The following is a 22,498-nucleotide window of genomic DNA, read 5'->3' as shown; positions in this document are numbered from 1 at the left end:
AAAGTGCCATGGAAAAGTCAAGAATACTAACGCATACTGGTTCTTTCCAGCCCCTCCTGGACCTCCATTTCCCAAAGTCACAGACTGGACTAAATCATCTGCGGATTTGGAGTGGTCTCCCCCACTAAAAGATGGTGGATCCAAAATAACGGGATACATCGTTGAATATAAAGAAGAAGGAAAAGAAGAATGGGAAAAGGTAGCTAACACTTGGCATTATGGAAATGTACTATGAATAAACTGAACACTTAGTAGTTATTCTCAATCCCATTAACTCCTAACTATTTTTTTTATTAAGAAATCAGAAAAATAACATATAATTTAACTGATAATCCAAACATCTCTTAGGTCAAAAAACCTAATCAAAAGTTAAGTCATGTTATTGTTAACTTATCTTTTGGCTATAAAGCCTGAAAAGATGGAATAAATGATGCATATATGTGGAATCTAGAAAAATGGTACAGATGAACCAGTTTGCAAGGTAGAAATAGAGACACAGATGTAGAAAACAAACGAATGGACACCGAGGGAGGAAAGCAAGTGGCCGGGGGTGGGGTGGTGGTGGTGGGATGAACTGGGAGATTGGGATTGACATGTATACACTAACATGTATAAAACAGATAACTAATGAGAACCTGCTGTGTAATAAAATAAAATTCAAAAACAGAACCTATTTTATCAAATTATATAATAAAATGTACATAGATATATATATATAAAAGGATGGAACAAGTAAAAAGTACAGTTTTTTTTCAATCACTTGACAATATTTTCAAACATAATTCCTTCCATTCAGTATTTACCTGTAATATCTGATCCCTAGAACCTAAATTGGCAACAATTTTCCCAAAGAGAGTAAATATGCTGTTGCTATGCTTTGGAAAGCTATTAAAACAAAAAACTACAGTAGTCCCCCCACCGCGATTCCCAAGGGATATATTCCAAGACCCCAGTGGATGCCTGAAACCACGGATAGTACCGAGCTCTCTCTATATATACTATGTTTTTTCTTTATTAATGGGCAGGTAGCATATACAGCGTGAATATGATGGACAAAGGGATAGTTCACTTCCCGGGCAGGGATGGAGCAGGATGGCCCAAGATTTCATTACGTTACTCAGAATGGAACGCAATTTAAAACTGATGAATTGTTTATTTGTGGAATTGTTTTCCATTTAATACTTTTAGGTTTCCGTTGACTTCAAGTAAATGAACACAGAAAACAAAACCACGGATAAGAAAGGACTACTGTATTCTAATTATAAAATGCTTGTGATTTTTCCCTAGGCTAAAGAAAAAGAAGTGAGAGGAACAAAACTCGTTGTGACAGGATTAAAAGAAGGAGCATTCTACAAATTTAGAGTTAGAGCAGTCAACATTGCCGGCATCGGAGAACCTGGAGAAGTCACAGATGCCATTGAAATGAAGGACAGGATTGGTACTTACTAATATTTCTATTATTTTATCAATATTTGCATTTTGGATTGGAAATGAAAAGCACATTTGTTATTTTCAATTGTTTTCCAGTATTACCTGACCTTCAGTTAGATGCCAGCGTCAGAGACAGAATTGTGGTCCATGCTGGAGGGGTGATTCGGATCATCGCCTATGTATCTGGCAAGCCTCCTCCAACCGTTACCTGGAGTATGAATGAAAAAGCTTTACCTCAAGAGGCCACCATTGAGACCACAGCCATTAGCTCATCCATGGTCATCAAGAATTGCCAGAGGAGCCACCAAGGCATCTATGCTCTTCTTGCCAAAAATGCAGGGGGCGAAAGAAAGAAGACAATTATCGTTGATGTATTAGGTAACAACTTTCAATTCGTCCATGCGTCTTTAAAAAATAACACTTTATTTCATCTACAATAAAGCTATATTAGTTTTTAAAAAAACTATGTTACAAATATTTTGGAAAATAAGAAAAATCACCCACAATCCCATTGACCACTATTAGCATTTTTTAAAATTTCCTCCTTTTTTTATCCTAACCATATTTTATATGGCTGTACTCCTATATAAAGTCTTATGTGCTGCCTTTTTATATAATATGCCACCATAAGCATTTACTATGTTATCATATAGTTTTCATAAAAGCAGCTTTCCTGCAAATGTCCATGAATGTTTAACAATTTGCTAAGGTTGACCATTTTCACATCATAGGACCTGTCAGTTATCATAATAAGACAAAAGTCCCTTTGAAGGTGTCAGTATTCTAATTGAAGAGAAGCATCATATTTGGTTATCAATATTGCATTTCTTGTCACTGAATATCGAGTTGAACTCTACGAGGCTTGTTCATGCCTCTCACTGGCTGCTCTACTCCAGTGATTTGCTCAGAAAGTGAAGCCCTCCCACTCAGATCTCTCTCTCAACACATCTCTAGGCACAACCATACTCCAAACACACAGTTTTTATGTGAAAATAACCAGTTCTCTATTGAACATAATATTATGAAAACATGTTTTGCTTTCATTAGTGAAAATGGCATGCGGAAAAAGATCTCATTGAGCAATGGTCCTTCAAGCTTCTAGGTTGTTTCAAACTCCTAAACAGTCTTCTGTCCAATGGCTATTACTTTAAGAACTGGTGTACTTCCAGGTTAAATTTCAAACCTCTCAAAGGTCATTCTGAGATTTGGGGTCTCCTGTGCTGCTCAGATTCACTGGTCACCCAGAAAAAAATTCTCTCCCCCTTTCCCCTCTGGAGAGTAAACTGGACACAAAAAGTAGTCATGCCACTCTTCACCCCTCTCCTGTCTCCCTCTGTGCATTTTCCTCCCAACATTGCCCTCTTATCTGACTCACAAATTACCAAAAAAAAAATGTGTGTGTGTGTGTGTGTATGTGTGTGTGTGTGTGTGTATATATATATATATATATATATATATATATATATATATATATAAAACTGTTCCTTCAGTTTCTACTAAAGCAGGGGCAACCAGTAACTACTGCAAACCTACTTCATTTTAAAATATGGTTGAATATAGACACAAGGAAAGAAAAAAACCAAATCAATTAATAAACACAAAATCTCACTCTTTTCGTAACATTTTTGTCTCCCTTTTAAAAACAGAGGGTAACAAGTATTGAGCCCAGTAGTCCATTGACGTCAAACAACTGAAAACCTTTTCCTCCTATTTCCAGATGTGCCAGGTCCTGTTGGAATACCATTCCTGTCTCACAACCTAACCAACGACTCCTGCAAACTGACATGGTTTTCTCCAGAAGATGATGGAGGCTCTCCAGTCACCAATTATGTCATTGAAAAGCGGGAAGATGACCGCAGAGCGTGGACCCCAGTGACATACACAGCTACACGACAAAATGCCACCGTCCAGGGTCTCATTCAAGGAAAAGCCTACTTTTTCCGAATTGCAGCTGAAAATAGTATTGGCATGGGCCCATTTGTTGAGACAACAGATGCGCTTGTCATAAGAGATCCAATAAGTAAGTACAATTTAAAACAATTTCATCTTTAATCACTTTTTCACTCATTTAATAAAAGACTATAGTGACAAAGTAGGTACACAAATGCCAAATATTTCATTCATTTGGCAAGCATTCATTAGGAAAATACGTAGTCTCTGATGTTGGTAGTATTTGAACGTGACTGTGAAAGAGATTGTGGGAATATATATGATTCTTCAAATCCTCCCATGTAATACTACATGGATTCTTTTTTTAATTTCCAACTTAATGGCATGAACATGAAGTATTTTCCTAACTCTAAAACTACCAACTCTGGGGACTTCCCTGGCAGTCCAGTGGTTAGGACTCCGAGCTTCCAGTGTGGTGGGGTGGCGGGCGGGTTCGATCCCTGCTCAGGGAACTAAGATCCCACAGGCTGTGTGGCGTGGCCAAAACATTAATGTTTAATGGGGGACTTTGCTGAATTATTTGGCCTCAATGAACCTCTATTTCCTCATCTGGAAATTAGATTGTATTGAGTGCCTTTCAGCTCTACTCATTTTATGTTGAGATTTCTTTTGTTACTTATCAAAACGAATAGTTTAATGTTTAAACGCAATCCTCGGGCTTCCCTGGTGGCGCAGTGGTTGAGAGTCCGCCTGCCAATGCAGGGGACACAGGTTCATGCCCCGGTCCGGGAAGATCCCACATGCCACGGAGCGGCTGGGCCCATGAGCCATGGCCGCTGAGCCTGCGCGTCCGGAGCCTGTGCTCCAAAACGGGAGAGGCCACAGCAGTGAGAGGCCCGCGTACCACAAAAAAAAAAAAAAAAACGCAATCCTCAAAAGGCATTATTTACTACATTTTCTATTACATTCTTAACATGACATTCGTCTCACTGTCATTCCACACTTGCAGCTGTACCAGAGCGTCCTGAAGACCTAGAAGTCAAAGAAGTTACTAAAGATTCTGTTACTCTGACTTGGAATCCCCCTAAGTATGATGGCGGATCCGAAATTATCAACTATGTCCTAGAAAGCCGTCTCATTGGAACTGAGAAGTTCCACAAAGTTACAAATGACAACTTGCTTAGCAGGAAGTACAGTGTGAAAGGCTTAAAAGAAGGCGATACCTATGAGTACCGTGTCAGTGCCGTCAATATTGTTGGACAAGGCAAACCATCATTTTGCACCAAGCCAATCACTTGCAAGGATGAGCTAGGTATGTGTCAAATGCAGCTTACACTTTGAAAACGTGTACACTTATAGGTTTACCTTAAGACATCAAACTGACTTTCCTTTATACATTTCAGCTCCTCCAACGCTTGAGCTCGACTTCAGAGATAAACTCACGATTCGAGTTGGTGAAGCTTTTGCCCTCACTGGCCGTTACTCAGGCAAACCAAAGCCTAAGGTTACTTGGTTCAAAGATGAAGTTGATGTGCTAGAAGATGATTGCACTCATATAAAGACCTCGCCAACAACACTTGCTCTAGAGAAGCTCAAGGCCAAGCGTTCAGATTCTGGCAAATACTGTGTGGTTGTGGAGAACAGTACAGGCTCCAGGAAAGGTTTCTGTCAAGTTAATGTCGTTGGTAAGTATTATTTAGCAAGAATTAGAGACATTCTGTTCTTTCCAAAGCAGAAGTGGAAATAATATTTTGTGGTGTGATTTTTTTTTTTTTCCTCAGACCGTCCTGGACCACCGGTAGGACCAGTTGTTTTTGATGAGGTGACCAAAGATTACATGGTTATCTCTTGGAAGCCACCTTTAGATGACGGAGGCAGTGAAATTACTAATTACATTATTGAGAAGAAGGAAGTGGGCAAAGACGTTTGGATGCCTGTGACATCTGCAAGTGCTAAAACAACATGCAAAGTTTCTAAACTGCTTGAAGGAAAAGATTATATTTTCCAGATACGTGCTGAAAATCTGTATGGAATAAGTGATCCTCTGGTGTCCGATTCAATGAAAACCAAAGATCGTTTCAGTATGCATCATATTTCTTTTCAGTGATTCAATGTTTGATATTGTTAACGGGAAGAACTAAATTTCTAACATATTTTGCTAATGTTTGTTATAGGGGTTCCTGATGCACCTGACCAGCCAATTGTTACAGAAGTTACCAAAGACTCTGCATTAGTCACCTGGAACAAGCCAAACGATGGAGGAAAGCCCATCACAAACTACATCCTGGAAAAGAGGGAAACTATGTCTAAACGATGGGCTAGAGTTACCAAAGAGCCTATCCATCCATACACTAAGTTTACGGTTCCTGATCTTCTAGAAGGGTGTCAGTATGAATTCCGGGTTTCTGCAGAAAACCAAATTGGTATTGGAGACCCAAGCCCACCATCCAAACCAGTCTTTGCTAAAGATCCAATTGGTATAGTACTAAAGCATTCTTTCAGCTTTCATTTTATCCAACTTTGTTTTCAGCTATACTCTAACTCCTTCTTGGTTTTCTCTTTTATTATGTAGTGAAACCAAGTCCACCTATTAATCCTGAAGCAATAGGTACAACACATAATTCAGTTGATCTAACCTGGCAGCCACCACGTCATGATGGTGGGAGCAAGATTCTGGGTTATATTGTTGAATACCAGAAAGTTGGAGATGAAGAATGGAAAAGAGCCAATCACACTCCTGAGTCATGTCCTGAAACTAACTATAAAGTCACTGGTCTTCAGGATGGTCAATCCTATAAGTTCAGAGTAATAGCAGTCAACGTAGCCAGTGAATCAGATCCAGCTCATGTTCCCGAGCCAGTGCTAGTAAAAGACAGATTTGGTGAGTGTAATGTTCTCAGCTGCCTTTGCAAGGAAGACAGGTTTCATTGTCTATGCTTAAGTGTAAAATATATTAACAAAACAAATCTGTAAGTACTGTTCTCTTCATTCTAGAACCCCCCGAGTTGATTCTTGATGCCAACATGGCAAGAGAACAACACATAAGGGTTGGTGATACTCTAAGACTTAGTGCTGTCATCAAAGGGGTGCCGTTCCCAAAAGTAACTTGGAAAAAAGAAGACAGAGAGGCTCCAACTAAAGCAAGGATTGATGTTACTCCAGTTGGTAGCAAGCTTGAAATCTGTAATGCTGCCCACGAAGATGGTGGAATGTATTCCTTAACAGTGGAGAATCTAGCTGGTTCAAAAACTGTCTCAGTAAAAGTACTTGTATTAGGTAAGAATTTTAGTACTTGTGATGTACTTAATGCAACAGCATATAAAAGTAACTCTAAATACATTTTTAGTTATCTGGATTAAATCACTTATATAACTGCATTACTTAACACTTTTCAGATAAGCCTGGGCCACCTAGAGATCTGGAAGTCAGTGAAGTTAGGAAAGATTCTTGTTACCTTACTTGGAAGGAACCACTGGATGATGGTGGTTCTGTTATTACAAATTATGTGGTTGAGAGGAGAGATGTTGCCAGTGTCCAGTGGTCACCTCTTTCAACTACATCAAAGAAAAAGAGCCACTTTGCTAAACATCTTACTGAAGGCAATCAGTATCTCTTCCGAGTAGCTGCTGAGAACCAGTATGGACGTGGTCCTTTTGTAGAAACGTCTAAACCCATCAAGGCTCTGGATCCCCTACGTAAGTTGCTCTCTTTGGATACAAAAGTACTGTTTTACTGTTTTGAGAATATTGTTTATTCATCATAACTTCTTCTTCTTAAAAGATCCTCCAGGGCCACCCAAGAACCTACACCATGTAGATGTTGACAAGACTGAAGTCTCCCTTGTTTGGAATAAGCCAGACCGTGATGGTGGCTCTCCAATCACTGGATATTTGGTGGAATATCAAGAAGAGGGCACCCAAGACTGGATTAAGTTCAAGACTGTGACAAACTTAGAGTGTGTTGTTACCGGACTACAGCAAGGAAAGACCTATAGATTCCGTGTAAAAGCTGAAAACATTGTGGGTCTTGGTCTTCCTGACACAACTATCCCAATAGAATGTCAAGAAAAACTAGGTAATTTTTAGATTGGAATTATTTTCTTTCTTTTTAAAATTATTCATATTGTGAAAATCAAAATCTAATTTCCTCATGTTTCCTTTCCAGTGCCTCCATCTGTGGAGCTGGATGTGAAATTAATTGAAGGCCTTGTGGTAAAAGCTGGAACTACAGTCAGATTCCCTGCCATTATAAGAGGTGTACCTGTTCCTACTGCAAAGTGGACAACCGATGGGAATGAGATTAAAACAGATGAACACTATACAGTTGAAACTGACAACTTCTCATCAGTACTCACCATTAAGAACTGCTTAAGGAGAGACACTGGGGAACATCAGATCACAGTTTCCAATGCAGCTGGCACCAAAACAGTGGCTGTACATCTTACTGTTCTTGATGTTCCTGGTCCACCAACAGGCCCTATTAATATTCTGGAAGTTACCCCTGAACATATGACTATCTCATGGCAGCCACCTAAGGATGATGGAGGAAGCCCTGTGATAAATTATATTGTTGAGAAAAAAGACACAAAGAAAGACACATGGGGTGTTGTCTCTTCAGGAAGCAGTAAGACAAAGCTGAAAGTCCCACATCTGCAGAAGGGCTGTGAATATGTCTTCCGAGTGAAAGCAGAGAATAAGATTGGTGTTGGCCCTCCCCTTGACTCCATACCTACTGTTGCTAAACATAAGTTTAGTCCTCCATCCCCCCCTGGTAAACCAGTAGTTACTGACATTACTGAAAATGCTGCAACAGTGTCTTGGACTCTGCCAAAATCTGATGGTGGCAGTCCAATAACTGGTTACTATGTGGAACGTCGAGAAGTAACAGGCAAATGGATGAGGGTCAACAAAACACCTCTAGTGGACATGAAGTTTAGAGTCACTGGACTCTATGAGGGAAATACATATGAGTTTAGAGCTTTTGCTGAGAATCTTGCAGGACTAAGCAATCCGTCCCCAAGTTCTGATCCAATAAAAGCTTGCCGGCCCATCAAACCACCTGGACCACCTATTAATCCTAAGCTGAAAGACAAGACCAGAGAAACAGCTGACCTGGTGTGGACAAAGCCTCTCAGTGATGGTGGTAGCCCCATTCTGGGCTATGTAGTGGAATGTCAGAAAGTTGGAGCAACACAGTGGAGCAGGATTAATAAAGATGAACTCATTAGGCAATGTGCCTTTAGGGTACCTGGACTAATTGAAGGAAATGAGTACAGATTCCGTATAAAGGCAGCTAATATTGTGGGAGAGGGAGAGCCAAGAGAACTAGCAGAATCTGTGATTGCAAAGGACATCCTTCATCCTCCAGAAGTAGAACTTGATGTTACCTGTCGTGATGTTATTACCGTTAGAGTGGGTCAAACTATCCGCATTCTTGCTCGGGTCAAAGGCAGACCTCAACCAGACATAACTTGGTCCAAGGAAGGCAAGGTATTGGCCCGAGAAAAGCGGGTTGACCTAATTCACGATCTACCTCGTGCTGAGTTGCAAATTAAAGAAGCTGTTAGAGCTGATCATGGCAAGTATATCATCTCAGCTAAGAACAGCAGTGGACATGCCCAAGGTTCTGCTATCGTTAATGTCCTTGACAGACCCGGACCTTGCCAGAATTTAAAGATCAGCAACGTAACCAAAGAGAACTGTACTATTTCTTGGGCAAACCCTCTAGATAACGGCGGCTCAGAAATAACAAACTTCATAGTGGAATATCGCAAACCAAACCAGAAAGGCTGGTCAATTGTTGCTTCAGATGTCACTAAGCGATTAATCAAGGCCAACCTTTTAGCCAACCATGAATACTATTTCCGAGTTTGTGCAGAAAATAAAGTAGGTGTTGGGCCAACCACTGAAACAAAAACTCCAATTCTGGCTATTAACCCTATTGATAGACCAGGTGAGCCTGAAAACCTTCATATTGCAGATAAAGGAAAGACATTTGTCTACCTAAAATGGAGGCGGCCTGATTATGATGGCGGTAGCCCAAATCTATCATATCATGTTGAAAGGAAGCTGAAGGGCTCTGATGACTGGGAAAGAGTGCATAAAGGAAGCATTAAAGAAACCCACTACATGGTTGACAAATGTGTTGAAAACCAGATTTATGAGTTCAGAGTGCAAACGAAGAATGAAGGTGGGGAAAGTGACTGGGTGAAGACAAAGGAAGTTGTTGTAAAGGAAGACTTGCAGAAACCAGTACTCGATCTGAAATTAAGTGGTGTGCTAACTGTCAAAGCAGGGGACACCATTCGACTTGAGGCAGGTGTTAGAGGCAAACCATTTCCAGAAGTTTCATGGACGAAGGACAAAGATGCGACAGACTTAACAAGATCACCAAGGGTCAAGATTGCTACCGGTGGTGATTCGTCTAAATTTTCTCTTACTAAAGCAAAGCGAAGTGATGGTGGTAAATATGTAATTACAGCAACTAATATAGCTGGCAGTTTTGTGGCCTTTGCCACTGTCAATGTTTTAGATAAGCCTGGGCCTATAAGAAATCTGAAAATTTTTGATGTGTGTAGTGATAGGTGTTCTCTTCACTGGGATCCACCAGACGATGATGGTGGCTGTGAAATCCAAAATTATATTTTAGAAAAATGTGAGAGCAAGAGAATGGTTTGGTCTACGTTTTCTGCTACTATCTTAACACCTGGTACTACAGTAACACGTCTCATAGAAGGGAATGAATATATTTTCAGAGTCCGTGCAGAAAATAAAATAGGCACAGGGCCTCCAACAGAAAGTAAACCTGTTATTGCAAAAACCAAATATGATAGACCTGGTCGCCCTGACCCCCCAGAAATCACTAAAGTAAGCAAAGAAGAGATGACTGTGGTTTGGACGCCACCTGAATATGATGGTGGAAAGTCCATCACAGGATACTATTTGGAGAAAAAGGAAAAGCATTCAACACGATGGGTCCCTGTCAACAAGAGTGCGATCCCTGAGAGACGTTTGAAAGTACAGAATCTCCTCCCAGGACATGAATATCAGTTCCGAGTCAAGGCAGAAAATGAAGTTGGAATTGGAGAACCAAGCTTGCCATCAAGGCCAGTGGTGGCAAAAGACCCCATAGGTATGATGTTCTTGCTTTTTCTGGTATTACACCAACTCTTAATCTCAGGCACAGAGGTATTAGACAAATAAGTTAAATCCACAGCATCAAAACTTTAATCTTAGCCAGCAGTTTTCCAAATAGATCTTTTACCAAATCGCCTGAAATGTACAGACAATGGTAGATTCTAATTTTATGAAGGAAAATAAGGAGGACTGAGTAATTGAGAAATTGAATGTACTATCTGCGGTTAATTAAGGATGGACTATATAGAATTACTCATTAACGTATCACTAGTAGTTGTTAACCGTGTGTAAATTTATTCTTATATAATTTACTTTCAGAACCACCTGGTCCACCAACCAATCTCAAAGTGGTTGATACAACCAAAAGTTCCATAACTCTTGGGTGGGGAAAACCGGTGTATGATGGTGGCGCACCAATCATTGGATATGTTGTGGAAATGAGACCAAAGAGACCAGATACATCACCTGATGAAGGCTGGAAAAGGTGTAGTGCTGCAGCGCAACTCGTTCTCATGGAATTTACCGTGACCAGCTTGGATGAAAACCAGGAATATGAGTTCAGGGTTTGTGCCCAAAACCAAGTTGGCATTGGGCGCCCTGCAGAACTAAAGGACGCTATTAAACCTAAAGAAATCCTAGGTGAGGCCCTATGTTATCACTTGATTCATTCATGTTTCACTTCTCACATGATTTCCCCACATTCTGAAGTCAACTGACGGCTTTCGTGTCATTTGCAGAACCTCCAGAGATTGATTTGGACGCCAGCATGAGAAAACTGGTCACAGTGAGAGCAGGATGCCCTATTCGACTATTTGCCATAGTGAGAGGGCGACCAGCCCCTAAGGTCACTTGGCGAAAAGTGGGTATTGATAACGTGGTCAGAAAGGGACAAGTTGATCTGGTTGATACTATGGCCTTCCTTGTCATCCCCAATTCTACCCGTGATGACTCAGGAAAATATTCCCTGACGCTTGTGAACCTGGCTGGAGAAAAGGCCGTGTTCGTGAATGTCAGAGTATTAGGTGGGTTATAAACAAGGGTCTTCCTCCCCTTCAAAAATGCCTTAGTTAATAAGGAGGCTGAGGGAACTCGTATATATGATTTTGTCGTCCTTCACAGATACTCCTGGACCTGTGTCTGATTTAAAAGTTTCGGATGTCACTAAAACATCATGCCACGTTTCCTGGGCCCCTCCCGAGAACGATGGTGGGAGCCAAGTGACACATTACATTGTGCAGAAACGTGACGCAGATAGAAAGACGTGGTCAACAGTCACCCCAGAAGTCAAGAAAACGAGCTTCCACATCACCAATCTTGTCCCTGGAACTGAGTATTTCTTCAGAGTAACTGCTGTCAATGAGTATGGCCCCGGCGTCCCAACAGACATCCCCAAACCAGTGCTCGCAACAGATCCTCTAAGTAAGTTACATCCTTTCTCCCTCCTTTTAACTCCAGTCCCCGACCTCAGCAAAATCAAGATACCGAAACATTTTACTCCACTAATGAAAGGGCCTTCACTTGTAGAAACCTAAACAGTACAAATAAATACCTAACTCACTCACTGAAGACTTTTTTGATCTGACTCATCCGTGTCCTTTTTACTTTCAACATCCCGAACCATAGCTTCCAAATACTTTGAAGCAAGTGGCATACGAAAACATTTATGCATATTTCCAAAGGGATGGATTAGGTTACCTGGGTGGTTTTTTCTTCTAGGTGAGCCGGATCCCCCCAGGAAACTAGAAGTTACTGAAATGACAAAGAACAGTGCTGCGTTAGCCTGGTTACCTCCCCTGCGCGATGGAGGTGCCAAGGTCGACGGCTACATCGTTAGTTACAGAGACGAAGAGCTGCCTGCAGGTCACTGGACAGAGTACTCGGTGGTGAAAGACCTCAGCCTTGTCGTCACCGGCCTCAAGGAAGGAAAGAAATACAAATTTAGGGTAGCGGCCAGAAATGCCATCGGAGTCAGTTTGCCAAGAGAAGCTGAGGGAGTGTATGAAGCCAAAGCACAGCTGTGTAAGTAGTCAGAGTCGTTTTCCATGCGATAAAAGTTTGTGAGGATTTTCTTTTGACATGTAGATGTTTATCCCTGAAGAAGCTAGTTCCAGAAGTACTTGAAATATAGTAGAGAACAGTGGTTTGGAAACATCTGGACCCACGACAGGTAGTAAATACACCTTAAATCATGACACAGGACACACGTACATATATATGACTTAGAAAAAGTTTCTTAAAGCAACACCCATTCTTATCATGTATGCTGGCCTCAGATATTCTCAATTCGTTTTGATCCCATTCTCTTTACAAAGTTTTAGCAGTAATGCAAACATTAATTTGAATCCACTAACGGGTTGCAATCCACAATTTGAAAAGCACTAGTATAGTTCCCCATCAGAGGAAATTTAACCTCCCTGACAAATTAACGTATCTTTATCTTACTTTTAGTGCCACCCAAGATCCTTATGCCAGAGCAAATTATTATCAAAGCTGGGAAGAAACTCCGAATTGAAGCCCATGTGTATGGAAAGCCTCATCCAATCTGTAAATGGAAAAAAGGAGAAGATGAAGTTGTCACATCCAGCCACCTGGCAGTACATAAAGCAGACAATTCTTCAGTTCTGATCATAAAAGATGTTACTAGGAAAGACAGCGGTTACTATAGCCTCACTGCAGAAAACAGTTCTGGGACAGACACTCAGAAAATCAAAGTTATTGTCATGGGTAGGTTACGTGTTAGACAAATGGCCATCCAAATACGAGTATCAGAAACATATTTTACAGTCAAATCCCTATTCTTACATTTCTTTCCTCTCGGTTCATGCAGACGTTCCTGGACCCCCTCAGCCTCCATTTGACATTTCTGACATAGATGCCGATGCCTGCTCCCTGTCATGGCACATCCCCCTGGAGGACGGAGGCAGTAACGTCACCAATTACATAGTGGAGAAGTGTGACGTGAGCAGGGGTGACTGGGTGACAGCGCTAGCTTCAGTGACAAAAACTTCCTGCAGGGTTGGAAAACTGATCCCAGGCCAAGAGTATATCTTCCGGGTCCGTGCTGAGAATCGATTTGGCATTTCAGAGCCTCTCACATCTCCAAAGATGCTGGCTAAGTTCCCATTTGGTATGTTTCTTTCAGGAAGAAAAAAAAATTGTGTTTTCTTTCTAGTCTGTTACTTAGGCTAGAAACTGATATTTCCCTGAACTTCACCTCCAGATGTTCCCAGTGAACCCAAGAATGCACGAGTCACTAAAGTCAACAAAGACTGCATATTCGTGGCGTGGGATAGACCAGACAGCGATGGAGGGAGCCCCATTACCGGCTACCTGATTGAACGCAAAGAAAGAAACAGTTTACTCTGGGTGAAAGCTAACGATTCCCCTGTCCGGTCAACTGAATATCCCTGTGCTGGCCTGGTAGAAGGCCTTGAGTATTCATTCAGAATCTATGCCCTAAATAAAGCTGGACCCAGCCCACCCAGCAAACCAACTGAATATGTAACTGCGAGAACGCCAGTTGGTGAGTAATTTTTTTGAGTAATTTTTTTTTAAAGTATTATGAGGACACATTTAAATCTTGGAGTCTCTGAAGGTTACTATTTCCATTCAGGAATATGTTCTGGGTGATACTGTGAAACACAGAGTTTAAAATCTCTGCTGTTAAGATCAATGCTGAGAATATCTCTTTTGGTTTTAGATCCTCCTGGAAAGCCTGAAGTTATTGATGTTTCCAAGAGTACTGTGTCCCTCATCTGGGCCCGTCCAAAGCGTGATGGAGGCAGCAAAATTGCTGGCTATTTCGTAGAAGCTTGCAAACTTCCTGGTGATAAGTGGGTACGGTGTAATACTTCACCTCACCAGATTCCCCAGGAAGAGTACACAGCTACTGGCCTAGAAGAGAATGCTCAGTATCAATTTAGAGCAATTGCCAAGACTGCGGTAAACATCAGCCAGCCTTCTGAACCTTCTGATCCAGTGACTATCATGGCAGAAAATGGTAAGATTCTGTTGAACATCACAGGCAAAGGTGGACGGCACTCGTAATGTGTATTTCTCCTAATAAAAAACTAAATCTACACCTATGGAAATAAGGACAAGTAAAATGATAGGTACTTCATATACAGACACTAAAAAATGATCATGGAGAATCTTAATAATATGCTAAACTAAAAAACAGGATACAAACCTGTGTGGACCGCATAATTTTAACCATACACAGGCACAGGCACAAGAAGGTGCCAAAGAAATGCACCAAAATGATAAGAGTGAAGCTTTAAGGATGCTGGAATGATGGGCGATCTTTCCTTTTTTCTTTATACTTTCAGCATTATCAAATTTCGGCATTTCTTTTATAATGAATAATGTTACTTTAAAAAAATCCCACCTTGAAAAAGACAGCGTATGAATTTCCGACTTTTATCAGTAAGAATTATATAATATAGCTTTGCATATATTAAATCCTTTTATCTTATTTCTTTCCAGTTCCTCCCAGGATAGACCTGAGTGTGGCTATGAAATCTTTGCTCACTGTGAAAGCTGGAACTAATGTTTGCCTGGATGCTACTGTTTTTGGTAAACCAATGCCCACGGTCTCTTGGAAGAAGGACGGGACGACGCTGAAAGCATCAGAAGGCATCAAGATGGCCATGCAGCGGAACCTGTGTACCCTGGAGCTGTTCAGCGTGAGTCGCAAAGACTCAGGGGACTATACCATCACTGCCGAAAACGCAAGTGGCTCCAAATCAGCCACCATCAAGCTCAAAGTGTTAGGTAACTAAAGCACTTCACTAGAATCTCATGTTTCACTTTGGTTAATGTGATGTCATAGAATTTACAAAATAATATGTGAGAAGAGATACCTATCTCGATGTATCTTTCGTCATCACGGAATTATTCTCATCACAGAACAAGAGCGTTTTACAGCCGAAAAGACCACTAGAGATCACATATTCCAGTTACATAATTTTAGATATGAGGAAATTAAGATTCAGAGAAATTAAGTAACTTCCAAGGTCGTATAGGAAGTTAATGACAACATAAAGGCTGCAGCCCAGGTCTCCAGACCTCCACTCTACTCATTCCCTATTTCACATGTGCGAGTGAAAGACTTCACTTTTCTTTCTTATCCTTTCAGATAAACCAGGTCCTCCAGCATCTGTTAAAATCAACAAAATGTATTCAGATCGTGCAATGCTTTCTTGGGAACCTCCTCTTGAAGATGGGGGCTCAGAAATCACCAACTATGTTGTTGACAAACGTGAAACGAGCAGACCCAACTGGGCACAAGTCTCTGCCACTGTGCCCATCACCAGCTGCAGCGTGGAGAAACTGATAGAAGGCCATGAGTATCAGTTCCGAATTTGTGCTGAAAATAAATACGGAGTGGGCGACCCGATCTTAACTGAACCAGCAATTGCTAAAAACCCATATGGTAAGAACATTTTCCTGAGGTTTTTCTCTTTTTTTTTAAACATCTTTATTGGAGTATAAATGCTTTACAATGGTGTGTTAGTTTCTGCTTTATAACAAAGTGAATCAGCTATATGCATACATATATCCCCATATCCCCTCCCTCTTGGGTCTCCCTCCCCTGCTCCCTATCCCACCCCTCTAGGTGGTCACAGAGCACCGAGCTGATCTCCCAGTGCTATGCGGCTGCTTCCCACTAGCTATTTGTTTTACGTTTGGTGGTGTATATAAGTCCATGCCACTCTCTCACTTCGTCCCAGCTTACCCTTACCCGTCCCCGTATCCTCAAGTCCATTCTCTAGGTCTGCGTCTTTATTCCTGTCCTGCCCCTACATTCTTCAGAACGATTTTTTTTTTAAGATTCCATATATATGTGTTAGCATACAGTATTTGTTTTTTTCTTTCTGACTTCACTCTGTATGACAGACTCAAGGTCCATCCACCTCACTACAAATAACTCATTTTACTTTTTAAATATTACCTTTTAGACTGGGACATTAACTTGTCAATCAATCTCTGCAGACCCACCCGGACGCTGTGATCCTCCTGTTATTAGCAACATAACCAAAGATCACATGACAGTAAGCTGGAAACCACCAGCAGATGATGGCGGCTCCCCCATCACTGGCTATTTGGTTGAAAAGCGGGAAACCCAGGCAATTAACTGGACTAAGGTCAACAGAAAACCCGTTATAGAAAGAACGATAAAAGCAACAGGTCTCCAAGAAGGCATGGAATATGAGTTCCGAGTTACAGCTATAAATAAGGCTGGACCAGGCAAACCCAGTGACGTATCCAAAGCTGCTTATGCCCAAGATCCTCTGTGTAAGTTTTCATGAGAGAGTCCAATATTCTGTGTTATAATCAACATTCAACTGGGAATGAGGTTCTAATGAAAATTTTCTATTATTATTTATCCTCAGATCCTCCTGGTCCACCAGCTTTTCCCAAAGTATATGATACAACCCGTAGCTCTGTGAGTCTATCTTGGGGCAAGCCAGCCTATGACGGTGGTAGCCCTATCATTGGTTACCTTGTTGAAGTGAAACGAGCTGATTCTGATAACTGGGTGAGGTGCAATTTACCACAGAAGCTACAGAAAACCCGCTTTGAGGTTACCGGCCTAATGGAAAACACAGAATATCAGTTCCGCGTGTATGCCGTTAATAAGATAGGATATAGTGACCCCAGCGATGTGCCAGATAAACACTGTCCCAAGGACATTTTAAGTAAGTATTACCAGGAAAAATATACAGAACTCTTCTCATCAGTCATATTGTAAGAGGGAGTATGGGACTCCCTTATGTAGATTTAGTTATTTATAAGAAGTTTTAGGGTTGGTAACTCTACAAGTATCAGTACATTTTAGGAGCGCTGGGTTGGTACTTTATGGTATTGTATAATAAGCTCAATGGAATGCAAGTATGAGAATTTCATGTCTTCAAAAGAATATAGAATATAGGAATTTTATTCTGAGAATAAAAAGATTTTTTTAAACTAAGTAGTGAGCTATTTATCATTCTTAGGTTTTTATTTTCTCTTCTAATCTACCCCTCTCCAGAAGTATATAATGGTAAGCTCTCCATCATCTTAATTTCTCTTCTCACCATTTCTTCTATTCACTTATTCTCCCTAACCAGTGCTCCTTTTACTTTGGATTACTTGGTATTATACTTCACCTTCTGTGTACTTTTCTTCCTACAATGAAATGAAGAGTATATAGCGGAGTGCCTTCACTGGAAGAAAGCCAAAAACCAATCATCTACTTTTAATATACAGAGAGTTTAAGAGTATATAAGGTTCATGAGATGAGATGCAGATCCTCCAGGGAAAACTTGGGTCAGCCTATAGGATACTGGAAAATAGAAAGATCAATAATTGCTACAGAGTATTAAAATCGTTGGCAACGGGACTTCCCTGGTGGCGCAGTGGTTAAGAATCCGCCTGCCAGTGCAGGGGACACGGGTTTGAGCCCTGGTCGGGGAAGATCCCGCATGCCGCGGAGCAACTAAGCTGGTGCGCCACAACTACTGAGCCTGCGCTCTAGAGCCCACGAGCCACAACTACTGAGCCCGCGTGCCTAGGAGCCTGTGCTCCACAACAAAGAGTAGCCCCCACTCACCACAACTAGAGAAAGCCTGCACGCAGCAACGAAGACCCAAAGTAGCCAATGAATAAATTAATTAATTAATTTTTAAAAATAGTTGGCAAAAGTTTTGAGGATTATATTAAGGATTTTCTAAAGAACTAGATAGAGATCAGTTATGGAAAGAAACATATTTTAGGAGTGATCAGGCCAGTTCTTGGAAATACATTTGACCATTATTACTCTGTCTTTACTCCAACATTAAACAGTTCCACCTGAGGGAGAACTTGATGCTGATTTGAGGAAAACACTCATATTACGTGCTGGAGTTACAATGAGGCTGTATGTACCAGTAAAAGGACGTCCACCTCCCAAGATAACTTGGTCTAAACCAAATGTCAATCTAAGAGAAAGGACCGGACTGGACATAAAGTCAACTGACTTTGACACTTTCTTGCGCTGTGAAAATGTGAACAAATACGATGCAGGAAAATATATCTTGACTCTGAAGAACAGCTGTGGTACAAAAGAATATACCATTGTAGTGAAAGTGCTTGGTAAGTCCACTTGAAAAAACAATCATATATATGCTTAAAATGTAGTCTATGTATTTTTTACATATTCATTTCTTATCTATCCACTATTTATTCAGATACTCCTGGGCCACCCGTCAATGTGACTGTCAAAGAAATATCCAAAGATTCTGCTTATGTTACCTGGGATCCTCCCATTATTGACGGCGGGAGCCCCATCATAAACTATGTGGTAGAAAAGCGTGACGCAGAGAGGAAGTCCTGGTCCACCGTGACAACGGAGTGCTCCAAAACAAGCTTCAGAGTTTCTAACTTGGAGGAAGGAAAATCCTACTTCTTCAGGGTGTTTGCGGAAAACGAGTACGGCATTGGTGATCCCAGTGAAACACGTGATGCCATGAAAGCTTCCGGTGAGCAAATAAGCTACCATCCCGTCATTTTGAGTGACATCTTACCTTGGTTATCCAGGGCTTAGACTTATCGTTTCTCCTTTGCTTTAGAAACCCCTGGACCAGTTGTGGACCTTAAAGTGACGTCTGTGACCAAGTCATCTTGTAGCATAGGCTGGAAAAAGCCTCGCAGCGATGGTGGGAGTCGAATTATCGGATATGTCGTTGATATCCTGACTGAAGAAGATAAGTGGCAACGAGTAATGAAATCACTAAACTTACAGTATTCCATGAAAGATTTGACTGAAGGGGAGGAATACACCTTCAGAGTGAGTGCTGAGAATGAAAACGGAGAAGGGACCCCAAGTGAAATCACTGTTGTGGCAAAGGATGACGTCGGTAAGCCTTCAGCCATCATCTCCATTTTCCCTTTGTCATCAAAAGTGCCCTCTTGAGCCCTACTCACTGGCTTATGTAAAAATCCTTTAAAAACTATAACGATCTGAAAAAATTAACTGCCTGGCATTAAAAATAACAATAACTTATCTCTGCTGTTTTACAGTGGCTCCTGACCTTGACTTAAAGGACCTTCCTGGTTTGTGCTACTTGGCTAAAGAAAACAGCAACTTCCGTCTTAAGATCCCCATAAAGGGCAAGCCAGCTCCATCCGTGTCCTGGAAGAAAGGAGAAGATCCTCTGGCAACAGACACAAGGGTCAGTATCGAGTCATCTGCAGTTAACACAACTCTTGTAGTGAATGACTGCCAAAAATCTGATGCTGGAAAATACACAATCACACTGAAGAATGTTGCCGGCACCAAGGAGGGAACCCTCTCCATAAAAGTTGTCGGCAAGCCTGGCATCCCCACCGGACCGATCAAATTTGACGAAGTCACAGCAGAAGCCATGACCTTAAAGTGGGGTCCTCCAAAGGACGACGGAGGTTCTGAGATCACCAACTATATCCTAGAGAAGAGAGATTCTGTAAACAACAAGTGGGTGACATGTGCCTCAGCTGTCCAGAAAACCACCTTTAGAGTCATGAGACTTCTTGAGGGTATGGAATACACCTTCAGGGTCAGTGCCGAAAATAAATACGGTGTAGGAGAGGGCTTGAAATCGGAGCCAATTGTTGCTAGACATCCGTTTGGTAAGTGTCTCAAGGTCAGAAAACATAAAGCAAAACGTGGTTCTGGCTCATTTATAATACATTCCTGACTATAAATCTTGCATTATCTATTTTTTCCTAGATGTGCCCGATGCTCCCCCACCTCCCAATATTGTGGATGTCAGACATGATTCCGTATCTCTAACTTGGACTGACCCCAGGAGAACTGGAGGCTCTCCAATTACAGGTATTTAGTTGGCTCTTACCCTACAGCGTTTACATTACGATTTCTTCCAAATCTTCCTCCCTGACAACAAGTTGAATCTGTACTCATTCATAGCACTATCTGCACATACAAACACGTATTTTCCTTTTTTCAGTTCATTATGCATTCAGTACATGAAGCATTAAGCTAATTCACTAAGCTAATGCTTAATTTCAATGCAAACCTCCTAATGTAATAGTTAATAAAGGCTTTCTTAATGATATCTATTTTTGTAAGTTAAAACTTTTTGACAGAAGGTGCAATAAACGTCTATTCCAAGAGGAAAAAATGGCTCTATGCCTAGGTAATAGAAGTATACATACAAGCAAGAATGATTACTTGTTCCGTGCGCGTGTGTGTGTGTGTGTGTGTGTGTGTGTGTGTGTGTACGTATGTATTTAAAAATCAGGCTACATTTGTACTTTCTATGTGAATTGACACATCACTGGATCTTTTGTAGGGTATCATATCGAGTCCAAGGAAAGGAACAGCCTTTTGTGGAAGAGGGCTAACAAGACTCCTGTTAGGATGAAAGACTTCAAAGTGACAGGACTAACTGAAGGTCTGGAATATGAATTCCGAGTTATGGCAATCAACTTGGCAGGAGTAGGCAAGCCAAGCCTGCCATCAGAGCCAGTTGTGGCACTTGATCCAATTGGTGAGTCATTATACAAAGCAAAATCCAGGTGTATTTTCTTCATGAAGAGAACATTGGTGTGTGTTTGACTGGGTTTCTTTGTCTGTTTTTTGCTTTATTTTAGATCCTCCTGGCAAACCTGAGGTTATTAATGTAACAAGGAATTCAGTGACTCTCATTTGGACTGAACCCAAATATGATGGTGGTCATAAGTTGACTGGATACATAGTGGAGAAGCGAGATCTTCCCTCTAAATCTTGGATGAAAGCCAACCATGTTAATGTCACAGATTGTGCCTTTACTGTTACTGACCTTGTTGAGGGTGGAAAATATGAATTCAGAATTAGAGCAAAGAATACAGCAGGTGCTATCAGTGCTCCATCAGAAAGTACAGGAACCATTATTTGCAAGGATGAATATGGTAGGTCTATTTTACTTTTTATGCACATAAACAAAAGTAAATTAAGCGTCCTTCCTTTTCTGATGAAAATGTTCTTTTTTTCTTTGCAGAGGCACCAACCATTGTCCTTGATCCCACAATAAAGGATGGGCTAACAGTTAAAGCAGGTGACACCATTGTTTTGAATGCCATTAGCATTCTCGGCAAGCCTCTTCCAAAGTCAAGTTGGTCCAGGGCAGGAAAAGACATCAGACCATCAGACATCGTTCAGATAACTTCAACCCCAACATCTTCCATGCTTGCTATCAAGTATGCCACTAGAAAAGATGCTGGTGAATACACCATCACTGCTACCAATGCTTTTGGCACAAAGGAGGAGCATGTGAAGGTGACAGTCCTCGATGTACCTGGTCCCCCAGGTCCGATCGAAGTCAGTAATGTTTCTGCTGAAAAAGCAACGCTTACATGGACACCTCCCTTAGAAGATGGCGGCTCACCAATTAAGTCTTATGTTCTTGAAAAGAGAGAAACCAGCCGACTTTTGTGGACAGTGTTTGCCGAAGATATTCAGTCTTGCAGGCATGTGGCAACCAAACTTATCCAGGGAAATGAGTACCTCTTCCGGGTCTCAGCTGTAAACCAGTATGGCAAAGGGGAACCCGTACAGTCCGAACCTGTCAAGATGGTAGACAGATTTGGTACGTAGAGCATATAAAGGAACTGATATGTTAGCATTTGCAGCAGAATTTAGGAAATCATAGATTTCTCATAAATTTGCTTTCTTTTCAGGTCCACCTGGCCCCCCGGGAAAACCAGAGGTGTCCAATGTCACTAAAAACACTGCCACTGTCAGTTGGAAAAGACCAGTTGATGATGGTGGCAGTGAGATCACAGGGTATCATGTAGAAAGGAGAGAGAAGAAAGGCTTGCGATGGGTGAGAGCAACAAAGACTCCAGTTTCCGATCTCAGATGCAAAGTAACAGGACTGCAAGAAGGAAACACCTACGAATTCCGTGTCAGTGCAGAGAACAAAGCAGGAATTGGTCCGCCTAGTGATACTTCAAATCCTGTTCTAATGAAAGATGTAGCATGTTAGTATTTATCTTTTTCAATACAGCCCATTTGGGAGTGCCAATATTTTATGTAATTT

General features: G+C 41.3%; 1 protein-coding gene across 1 annotated transcript in view; it reads left to right on the top strand.

The window, feature by feature from the left end:
- TTN (titin) overlaps positions 1 to 22,498 on the top strand; it is a 285,745-nt gene that overhangs the window by 213,256 nt on the left and 49,991 nt on the right. Inside the window, exons 242-275 of the mRNA XM_065880462.1 lie at positions 51 to 199; positions 1,288 to 1,438; positions 1,528 to 1,809; positions 3,149 to 3,451; positions 4,331 to 4,633; positions 4,725 to 5,006; positions 5,103 to 5,402; positions 5,496 to 5,798; positions 5,894 to 6,202; positions 6,316 to 6,597; positions 6,717 to 7,016; positions 7,102 to 7,395; positions 7,486 to 10,452; positions 10,776 to 11,096; positions 11,195 to 11,479; positions 11,577 to 11,876; positions 12,174 to 12,476; positions 12,906 to 13,181; positions 13,285 to 13,584; positions 13,678 to 13,980; positions 14,158 to 14,457; positions 14,943 to 15,230; positions 15,595 to 15,891; positions 16,452 to 16,754; positions 16,853 to 17,158; positions 18,285 to 18,572; positions 18,668 to 18,958; positions 19,049 to 19,336; positions 19,500 to 20,087; positions 20,188 to 20,292; positions 20,771 to 20,968; positions 21,072 to 21,368; positions 21,458 to 22,045; positions 22,137 to 22,439. Of these exons, the coding sequence (XP_065736534.1) occupies positions 51 to 199; positions 1,288 to 1,438; positions 1,528 to 1,809; positions 3,149 to 3,451; positions 4,331 to 4,633; positions 4,725 to 5,006; positions 5,103 to 5,402; positions 5,496 to 5,798; positions 5,894 to 6,202; positions 6,316 to 6,597; positions 6,717 to 7,016; positions 7,102 to 7,395; positions 7,486 to 10,452; positions 10,776 to 11,096; positions 11,195 to 11,479; positions 11,577 to 11,876; positions 12,174 to 12,476; positions 12,906 to 13,181; positions 13,285 to 13,584; positions 13,678 to 13,980; positions 14,158 to 14,457; positions 14,943 to 15,230; positions 15,595 to 15,891; positions 16,452 to 16,754; positions 16,853 to 17,158; positions 18,285 to 18,572; positions 18,668 to 18,958; positions 19,049 to 19,336; positions 19,500 to 20,087; positions 20,188 to 20,292; positions 20,771 to 20,968; positions 21,072 to 21,368; positions 21,458 to 22,045; positions 22,137 to 22,439 (12,753 nt within the window). The remainder of the gene's footprint in view (positions 1 to 50; positions 200 to 1,287; positions 1,439 to 1,527; positions 1,810 to 3,148; positions 3,452 to 4,330; positions 4,634 to 4,724; positions 5,007 to 5,102; positions 5,403 to 5,495; positions 5,799 to 5,893; positions 6,203 to 6,315; positions 6,598 to 6,716; positions 7,017 to 7,101; positions 7,396 to 7,485; positions 10,453 to 10,775; positions 11,097 to 11,194; positions 11,480 to 11,576; positions 11,877 to 12,173; positions 12,477 to 12,905; positions 13,182 to 13,284; positions 13,585 to 13,677; positions 13,981 to 14,157; positions 14,458 to 14,942; positions 15,231 to 15,594; positions 15,892 to 16,451; positions 16,755 to 16,852; positions 17,159 to 18,284; positions 18,573 to 18,667; positions 18,959 to 19,048; positions 19,337 to 19,499; positions 20,088 to 20,187; positions 20,293 to 20,770; positions 20,969 to 21,071; positions 21,369 to 21,457; positions 22,046 to 22,136; positions 22,440 to 22,498) is intronic.

Source organism: Phocoena phocoena, chromosome 7 (genome assembly GCF_963924675.1).
Source record: "Phocoena phocoena chromosome 7, mPhoPho1.1, whole genome shotgun sequence".
In the NCBI taxonomy this organism is placed as follows: Eukaryota; Metazoa; Chordata; class Mammalia; order Artiodactyla; family Phocoenidae; genus Phocoena; species Phocoena phocoena.
The sequence above is the reverse complement of the archived record's forward strand: the minus strand, read 5'-3'. Positions and strand labels throughout refer to the sequence as shown.